The sequence below is a fragment of the Myotis davidii genome, unplaced genomic scaffold (assembly GCF_000327345.1).
Source record: "Myotis davidii unplaced genomic scaffold, ASM32734v1 scaffold640, whole genome shotgun sequence".
NCBI classification, from domain to species: Eukaryota; Metazoa; Chordata; class Mammalia; order Chiroptera; family Vespertilionidae; genus Myotis; species Myotis davidii.
The window spans coordinates 297,351-307,657 of record NW_006292345.1 but is presented as its reverse complement, the minus strand read 5'-3'; the positions used below and the strand labels follow the sequence as shown (position 1 = coordinate 307,657).

The window sequence follows — 10,307 nt, the reverse complement described above, 5'->3', positions numbered from 1 at the left end:
ATGAGTTTTCAAAATAATTCCTCAATATCCTTCCAAAAATGACTAAATTTGTTCATTTCTTATTGCTATTATCATTTGAATGCATAATTTACATATTTAAACTGTTACAATCCATTTTTGTTATGTTTATTGGTCATCAAATACTTGAAGTTGGGTCTTGAGCTTTTTAGACAACACCAGTGGTATTTGAGTTGTTCTGCTTTAGTGATATTAAGGTGTTACTGTTAAATTTTTAGATGTGAAATACACTGTGGTTTTGTTGGAGGAGAGAATACCTAATGTATAAAACACTGGACTCAAGTATCTCAGATTTTCTTAAAATAAGCTAGTGGCAAGTAAGTTGAGATACAGAAACAAGTTTGGCCACATGTTTTGAAGTTAGTATTAACCATAGTTACACTATTGTTTTTTATATTATTCTTTTGTATACATTTGAAAAATTCAATAATATAGTTTAATACCATTTTAGTGGTAAAAGTTAAAAATGTCATGATTACAGAAAAACCATGCCCACACAGATAGTTTCTGAAAATTATATCAAAATACATTCAGGGGAAAAAAAATAACATCTATACAACCTCACTTTCCACTCAAGAAAAATTTGGGTATTTGAAGATAAGAGATAGTTTGACAAGTGTGATTCTTAAAGTATTCTTTATTAAGAGCATTAAAGTTGCAGAAACAACTTTATATTGTAAAGGCACAGGGAGACAGTTCTGGTAAATTATTCCAATTAAACAGTAACTTACAGTACAAAAAACAACTTTAATGCACATACAAACCCCAAATGTCTGATTCAAAAATATTTTACTGCACCTATTAATGGGCAATGATTAAAAATATAAATTGTTGCTATATAATAAATATCTGATAGTGAATATCTTGATAGCAAAGTGAACAAAAATTTATTGCTTTTCACATACAATTTTCCCTGTTAAATTCCTAACTCTTTTACTACCTTCTCAACTTTCTGAAGAAAATTCCACATAATTTTACAAGGAAATGACAGGTTTACAAAACTCCCTCATGCAGCTATGATTGCTGGCAGCTGTTCTCTCACTTCCTATTCTGCAATCACAATCACTTCCCAAAAGTAAGATAAATGTTTGCTAAGCCACAGAAAGACAACCTTTCTGTAACTGGCATTCTAAGATTGGTAATGAAGACTTATCAAATGTAAAAGGTGCTCCATTTTGAAAAAGTATTATTTTGTTGGAAGTTTTGAGTGAAGGCTTGTAATTTTACCTATTCCCCTCGAAAGTTTTTCTAAGTTGTAAAACATCAGCATAGTAAAATTTCCAGCACTCAATGTTTGAAGGCTAGTTGATATATTAATGTACTGATGTATAAAAGTTAACACACTGCAATCTATTTTACAATGAAGAAATCTTATCCTTCTTCCAGTTTTAAACTGGAATTATCTTTATTAAGAACATCCTGCTCTTTTTATAGCAACCTGGTTATAGATGGCACAAGTAGAATTTCCATCACAAAATAAAATAACATGAAATCAGGAGCATCCTAATTTAAGAAATACCTACATAAAAATATTTGATCATCATTGTAAAGTTGCTTAACCATGTCATGTTCAGGCAGTATATGGCAGCTAGTAATATGCGTGACACAGAGCTGTGGCTCAATAAATAGTTGCTAAATGCATGAAAAACAGAAGAAAAACCTGGCTTTGGTTGTGCATATTTTAATCACTTTCTGATTAATAAATAATAAAGTCAGTCTAGAACTAGAACTAAATACTGCACACTACACCAAACTTTGTCATACACAAAGTAATGATTTCAAACAAAAATAATATCAGTTAGTGATAGTCACTATATGTCAATTATAACTTTTTAAGAAAGCCCACAAATTTCACATATTTATTAATTTTTATCCACATACTTAATTTTTTAGGTTTTGATGTTTAACAACTGGGTAATGAAGACCATGTTGGGCAGACTGGCTACAGTATAAATTACTAGTCCATTCATTAATAAAAAGTCATGAGGCCTGATTAGACTCAAATGGTGACACCATGTTACTTTTGAAAAACTACCGATTAATAAAAGTTAGAATATCTTTAAGTAGCCTATGCTGGGAAGCAGTAGCTTAACTTTTCAAGATAAAAAAATAACCATGGAGATATGAACTTAATAATGATAAAGAACATATTGCAAGTAGGACAATAAGAGTGAGTAAATGACCAATTTTAAATTCTAACCATGGGACTAGGTCTAATATTTCTTTGGCATATGCACTACTATTTTAGACTAGTTAGCATTTAAAAAATATTGGGGTTATATTTTCCTGTCAAAATTAACATCAAGGTGAAAACTACTAACACACTCTTCTTAAAGCCTTTTAAAGGACAAAATGACATTTAGTAACATATGCCAACTTCATGTTTAGTGTACAATTCTAATTACTGGCACAGAGAGATATAACTGTTAAATAACCTTAAATGAGCTCATGCAATGGTGAAACCACAGAAAATGGGAAGAAAAGTATTTACATAATAAAATATTCAGCTTCCTGAAAAAACACAGTAAACCTAGAAATCCTGTCCTAATGGTTAACATGTACTGCATAGCACTGAATTAAAACTAGTCCAAATTTAAAAGTAACCTGCATGTGTAAGACTGAAGGAAAAACATAAAAATAGAAAAAAAAATTAGGAAGGAAAAAGTAGCCTATAAAACAGGCCAATCTAATGTGACATTCAAAGTAAATGTAAGAGATTCACAAAATCATGATACTAATGCAAACTAAGTCAAGTATACCAAGTACCCTTTGATACACAAGCCAATATAACTATCAGATTCATTTCTAATAGCTTGACAATATTAATTAATGCACTCAGGCATTCAAGGGACAAAGCAGACAAGGATAGCTCAAGTTTCCAAAGTGTAAGAACAAAAAGATCTGCAAAATAATCATATGGTTTTTGAAGTAATGTCTTATTTTGATGAACGTTAACATAAGATGTATCAGTGCACGTTTGTCATCCTCTGAAAGTATTACTTCCAAGATTCTTTTTTCCAGCTAGTTTTTGGTGGTTTAGTATTAGCCAGTGCTATTTAAATGGAGAAAAGAAAAGTTCACCATAAGATGTATCAGTGCACATTTGTCATCCTCTGAAAGTATTACTTCCAAGTTTCTTTTTCCCAGATAGTTTTGGTGGTTTAGTATTAGCCAGTGCTATTTAAATGGAAAAAAAAAAAGTTCACCATAGACTACCTCACATTGTTACTCAATTGAGCTAGATATTCCCGCAGTTCTTTTGCAGCCTGGAATCTGCCGTAGCGTTTCTTTGGGTTGGCGCACTCATCCAGCAAGGCCTCTAGCCGGCCATCTTTGGCAATTTCACTTGGTGGATCATGAAGGAGTCCTCCAGACGTGCCACGCCAGGTGGCATGTCTGGATAAGAGGTTCTGACAAACAGCATAATAATTGTGGTCCACAGTGGCACGAGCACAAAGAATTTCTTTTGAAAATGATAAACAAGCCTCCTTATCACAATCATCAAATTTACTTTCATACCATACATCCCAATTTTCAGGTTTATCTGTAAAAGGAGGAAGAGCAGAAAGAGGAAAATATATTTTAAGAGTTTTTATTGATTCCCAATTTGACAATACCCTAATTAGCATAGTATTTGTTCTTAAAATTGTATTATAATTTTAAACATTTAAGTATATTAATTTACATAAAGATTTCTTGGGAGCACATCCATGCCAAGCAGAGGATCAAACAAGGTGCCTACTACTGAAGAGTTCAGTCTAGAGGGAAACCTTCTAATCACATAAAGTGGCATACAGTAGTATAACACAGGAATACAGAGGAAGCACTACTTCTGTCTGGGGTTGTAGAAGGCTGCAGAGAGAACATCTGATTTAGGCCTTAAAATATAAGCAAGCCTTAAAAAAAAAAAGGAAAAGCAGCATTTTAGGCCGAGGGTACAGTATGTGCAAAGGCATGGACCTAAGGGACTGATCCAGCTAGTTCAGGAAACTGTAAGTTCTCTGTGGCTAGAATGTGAGACAGGTACCTGGGAAGGAGGTATAGCAGAGGCTAGAGAAATAAGTTCTACCTTGTGTAATCAAGACCATGATTTGTTTTACAGAAAGATATCTCTAGGCTGAAGACTGGAGGGACTAACATAATGACAGCAACTAAAGGAGGTCCAGATAAAAAAAGCAAAAAAAAAAAAAAAAAAGCCAGATTGTAGAAACATTTGAGACAGAAATTAACAGGTAAGTGTATGAGTAAAGTTTAAGGTCCTAATTAGATGAAAACCTAGACACTATTAACATAACAGTGTTTATATATATAAAGTAAATATAAAGTGGTTATGAGATATTCAGGTGTGGACATGTAATATATGCAACTGAAGCCAAAGGGACAGAATACATATTTAGAGTGCATCAGCATAAAAGGTTTGGTGGAGCCAAGAGAATGGCTTAATTGTATTGAAAATATGTTGAAAGCAAAAGGGAAAAAAAGACTGACAGAAGAACATTAAAACTGAAGGGGTAGAGATGTTAGTGAAAGAAACTCATTCATTCAGAAAGTAATTATTTGAATGCCTGCTCTATGGCAAGCAGGGTGTCTAATGGTAAACAAAACAGATTATATACATGGCTCCTATCCTCACTGGCTTACAATCCAGTATGTGAAATAGAAACTAAGCAAGTAAACAAACATTATCATAAATTGTAGGAAATTCTATGAAGGAAACAGGAGTTTTTAACAGTAGAAAGACTTATGAAAGAAACAACCTAAAGTTACATACAGCAGTCAAGTCAAGTCTCTCTTAGAGTTAAAATTTAAGCTAAGGCTTGAAGGACAAGTACCTAACAGCATATAGAAGAGAGATGTGGTATTTTAGGCAGAGAAAACTGCATATGGGAAGCCCAGAAGTGGAAAGGTTCATTCAAGAAACCAAAAGGCCATTTTGGCTGAGGCAACAAGGGCAACAATGGACGGAGGGATATTAAAAACGAAGCAGAATAAGGTCAAGTCATACAGATTATGCCCTGGGGAGGAATTTGAATTTTACTTGAAGAACGATGGGAAATCATTAAAAGTATTAAGCAAGGAAACGATAAGATCAGATTTATGTTTTTAAAAAGGAACTATGTGATAAGTAGAAGGAAACCAAAGGAGTAAAGAATTTCATGAAGTTTTTACTAATCAGTGACGTCAGGAATTGGCCAATTAGATGGTCGCTAATGGTAATGCAGATTTCTAAGTGAGGTTTTAATGGTTGAGGAATGAATGGAGACTCAGGAAGCAGAGCTAGGCAGATTTTAAAAACAGTTGAAAAGCAACAAACTTGCTTATGGGAAGGTAAGAGAAACTGGATTTTAAGGAGGGTAGAAAATTAAAGAAGACAACTGATGCAGCAGGTTCTCAAAGAAGGCTCTTTACTGTGTCTGAAGAAGAGGGATGAGTATGTACTGTTTTTACTGCTTAGACAGCGGTTCTCAACCTGTGGGTCGCAACCCCTTTGGGGGTAGAATGACCCTTTTACAGGGGTCGCCTAAATACATCCTGCATATCAGATATTTACATTACGATTCATAACAGTAGCAAAATTACAGTTATGAAGTAGCAACAAAATTAATTTTATGGTTGGGGTCGCCACAACATGAGGAACTGTATTAAAGGGTCGCGGCATTAGGAAGGTTGAGAACCACTGGCTTAGAAGGTAATAGTAAAAGAAAGAATACCAAGGGAGGTGCCACACCAAAAACTCCATTTTCTGGTGAAGGATAAAAATACAGGCAATTTACTAGAAAGAGGGTAAATATAGATATAGCCATTTGCAAAGTGGCTATTCAGACAGCCCTACTTCAGCCTTTTGAAAATAAGTAGGCATGCCTAAAAAAGCACAGGAGTAATGCTCTTTGTATGAAAGGTAAGAATAGAGAAGCTGTAGGGTTGTATTCATTCCAATGGAGGAATTAGTTGGTATAAAATTGTAACATGTATCCCAGGAATGTTCACATCAAGAATTTTTTTTTTTTTTTAAATTTTGGCCCTGGCTGGTGTGGCTAAGTTGGTTGGAGTGTCATCCTTTACATTGAAAGGTGGTGGGTTCGATTCCTGTGGGGGCACATATAGGAGGCAGTCAATCAATGTTTCTTTCTCACATCAATGTTTCTCTCTCTCTCCCCCTTCCTCTTTCTAGAATCAATTAAAAATTTCTTTTTACAAACATTGGAATGAATACTTTAAAAATTAAGGCAAGTTGTACAATTCTGTGAATATAATAAAAACCACTGACTTGTGTACTTTAAAAAAGAAAAGCATAGTGCAAGCTGCTGCTGCATTTACACATGCAGGAGAGGAAAGTGGGAATGAAGCTTCCAGCAGGTGTCCATCCCCTGTGGGAGGATCTATAGGGCAGTCAGGATACAACCAGAAACTAGTCTGCTGAGTGTCCAATAGAACAAGGCACTGGGAAAACCAAATAGTATTTAACAGGATCAAGCTCGGATCATGCAAGAGTGTCAAATTAATAGACTGCTGTTACATTCACTGCATTCCCCAGGTGCCACAAAGATCCTTATATAAAGGGAGGGGTGGGAATTAAAAATATTAAGACTCTCACCATGAAGCAACAACCCTTCAAGTTCCCTTTACTAAGTAGGTTAGTTATAGAACTATAGGTATTGTCCCCAGTGTTTTAAAAGTCCTATGGTATTTAATTTTAAAAACATTTCAGACACTCTGCCCACCGACACTTTGAAGAACTCACAAAGAAATGGGGAGTAAAGTTTTGCGTGAGATGTAATAATGTCAAACCAAAGCTAAACATTTACAGTGCTAATGAAAAGAAAAAAAAAAATCACTTTAGAACAATGGAACATGGAACATTCCGGAGAGCAGCACAGCCTTTCTGGCAGCCTGTAAGTAGTATATACAACTTAATTTTGCATTAAACTCCTAATGCTCAGAAACAGCAGACTGTGTGGAAAAAGACATGTGTACATACACACTCAGAGCATATCTGATTGAACCAAAAGGATATTTTACTAAATATGGAGAAGCTGTGACTAAGAACATGTATAATTAATCAATATTTGTTTACTGACACTGGTCAAATAAAACAAAAAAAAGATGTAAGGTTGCCATCTAAGAAGGAAATGAAAGACTTGCTTCATATAAATGTAAACATTATTTTGACACAGGAAAAAACGGATACAAAAACAAATCTAAAAGTTATATACTTACTTTGTCTAATTAACCTTTTGTCAGCAACCAAAACATTTTCAGCATCCACAATGATTACCTTCCCATCTCTAGGACCAACTGCAAAATTGTCAAAGCTGACGTCCAGGAGGTAGAGTGCAAATTCAAAGTCATTGTTAGTAAGCTGCTCTGCTATTTCCATTAATTGCCAAGCCAGGTCAACTCGTTTTTCCCATGGTGCATTAAAGTAGCTCCACAGTTCTTCTCCAACATAATTTACAGCCACCATTCTTCCACAAGCTCCAAGATACTTTGCAAATGGCCAACCTTCATCAGATGGAAAAATCTACAAAAGAATTATCTTAATATTATAAGCAATTCTGATGAGGATATCCTAAATCTATCCCTAGATCCTTTCAGTAGAGATTGCTACTAGGCACGAGCTTGAATTTTCTTGTTATAGTCAATAGTGCAGCAGAGAGAAATGTCATTTCTTTTCCAACTCATACCTTTACTATGGTTCTGAAAAATTTTTTTTTAAAAAATAGCTTTTGCTGAAACCGGTTTGGCTCAGTGGATAGAGCGTTGGCCTGTGGACTGAAGGGTCCCAGGTTCGATTCCGGTCAAGGGCATATACCTGGGTTGCAGGCATATCCCCAGTGGGAGATGTGCAGGAGGCAGCTGATCGATGTTTCTCTGTCATCGATGTTTCTAACTCTCTATCTCTCTCCTTTCCTCTCTGTAAAAAATCAATAAAATACATATATTTTTTTAAAAAAATAGCTTTACATTATAAAGCTAAAATATTATATTTTATTGCTTACTAAAATCTTGGACCAAATTGACCAAATAACAAAACAAAAGATACTTTATTAGAAAATTTTAAAGTATTTTATGTTTCCTTTATCTTTCTGACGTATGTAAGGACAATCAACCAATCCTTTCTTTTGAATGGACAGCACTGCAGGCCTATTAGTCTGCATGTATTTACCACACACCAGGCACTGTGCTTTGGCTGGCAATAAGAGTGGACAAAACAGAGTCTCTAAAATAAAGATGTTAGAAGACAGATACCAAACAAATAATCTATCCTATATAATAAAAGGGTAATATGCAAATTTACCCTAACAGCGGAAGGACCCGAAAGACCACTGGACCAGTCATTATGAAGGGCACTGACCACCTCTTGGTCCCTTTTCCTGGCCAGCAGGCTCCAATAGCCTGATGACGAACAGGAAACTGGGGGTGGGTGGTGGGGACACAGAGGGCACCAGGTCAAGGCCCCCACCCCTCCAGTCACCCTACACATAGAGGGGGATCCACAGTGGGGGCAGGGCTGGTGAGCAGGCAGGAATAGCTGACCTTTTGGTCCCTTCCCCTGGCAATCAGGCACCGGTCAACCCATGGCAAACAGGGAACCAGGGGTGGGTGGTAGTGGGGCCAGCTGCAGGCAGCTGGGAAAGATGGCCCTGATCGCAGGCTAGGCCTAGGGACCGTACCTGCGTACGAATTTTGCGCACCAGGCCTCTAGTCTATATACATAAAATCCTAAGCGACCATTCAACTGGTAGATATGATGCGCACTGACCACCAGGAGGCAGACGCTCCGACAGGTAAGTTAGCTTCCTGTTGGGGTCTGGCCAATGGGAACTGGGCGAGATAGGCTGGACACACCCTGAAGCCCTCCAGTGGTCCCTCCTGGCCCGATCATGCATCAGTGGGGTCCCAGATTGTGAGAGGGTGCAGGTCAGGCCGAAGGACCCCACCAGTGCACGAATCCATGCACCAGATCTCTAGTTATGAATATAATAAGTGTCAGTTACTAAGAAGTGGTGTAGGTTCTAGGGGTGGAATTCAGAGGATTCTGGGAAGTGTCTTTTAACCTACCCCTATCTTAGCAAGGTTTTCTAGCAGATTTTATTATAACTACTGGGAGGATTAACATCCTAAAACAGAAACCTTCCATGACCATGAACAATTATTTTCTTTTTATTTTTTTTAAATATATTTTATTGATTTTTTACAGAGAGGAAAGGAGAGAGATAGAGATAGAGAGTTAGAAACATCGATGAGAGAGAAACATCGATCAGCTGCCTCCTGCACATCCCCCACTGGGGAAGTGCGCGCAACCCAGGTACATGCCCTTGACCGGAATCGAACCTGGGACCCTTCAGTCCCCAGGCCGACGCTCTATCCACTGAGCCAAACCGGTTCCGGCAATTATTTTCAAATTAAATAAAACGATAGGCTTTATCTGAGGTACTTTCTAGTGCTAAAATGCCCACCGACAAAAGGATGGGAAGTAATATTTTAAAGAACTTCTTGGAAAATCATATGACCAGAGGAGGTGTGTTTTATTTGTTTGTTTTATAAATATGTTTTTATTGATTTCAGAGAGGAAGGGAGGGAGAGGGAGAGAGAGAGAGAAACACCATTGATGAGAGAGAATCATTGATTGGCTGCCTCCTACACGGCCCCTACAGGGAATCGAGCCTACAACCTGGGCATGTGCCCTTGACCGGACTCAAACCCAGGACCCTTCAGTTCACAGGCTGATGCTCTAACCACTAAGCAAAACCGGTAGGACAAGGTATGTTTTAAGAGCCATTCCTTCAGCCTTACACCTTTCTTAAATTGGGAAAAAAAATTCTGAGAAAATGATGTTTGTACCAGTACTGCAGGGAAAACAACGGAAAACACTGCAGAATAGAAATGTGCCTATTTCTATTGATAAAAATTAAACAATCCATATGTGTTAAGAGAGCTGGAGATGGGGCTTTTCTTCTTGAACTTCTCAAGAAAGTAATATTAACTTTAGCCTTAGCTTTTATAAAACTGACAAAACTTAAGTCTTACATTAAAATTTTTATCAAGACTTAAAAAATGGTGTAGGGGAGAGAGAAGATGGCGGCGATATAGGCAGACGCGTCCCAGGTCGTGTCCAGGAGCAAATGGAGTGAGCAGCTGAAACTAATAGCACCCACCCTGAGTTGGTGAAAGGGCTCAGCTGGTGAGACGGTTTGCAGCCGGGAAGAGCAGAACTCCCCTGGAAAGGTAAAAGGAACCCAGGGATTTGGGCAGGAAAGTTTGCCGGACCTCTGAGCCCAGAAGGC

At 37.1% G+C, this 10,307-nt stretch overlaps 1 protein-coding gene across 1 annotated transcript in view; it reads right to left on the bottom strand.

The window, feature by feature from the left end:
• Window positions 1-637: 637 nt before the first annotated feature.
• The window catches only part of LOC102762076 (chromosome unknown open reading frame, human C3orf58), a 75,168-nt gene continuing 65,498 nt past the window's right edge, over window positions 638-10,307 (bottom strand). The window contains exons 3-4 of the mRNA XM_006765876.2: window positions 7,237-7,540; window positions 638-3,562 (exon numbers count right to left, since the gene is read on the bottom strand). Coding sequence (XP_006765939.1) covers window positions 3,231-3,562; window positions 7,237-7,540 — 636 coding nt within the window. The 3' untranslated portion in view covers window positions 638-3,230. The remainder of the gene's footprint in view (window positions 3,563-7,236; window positions 7,541-10,307) is intronic.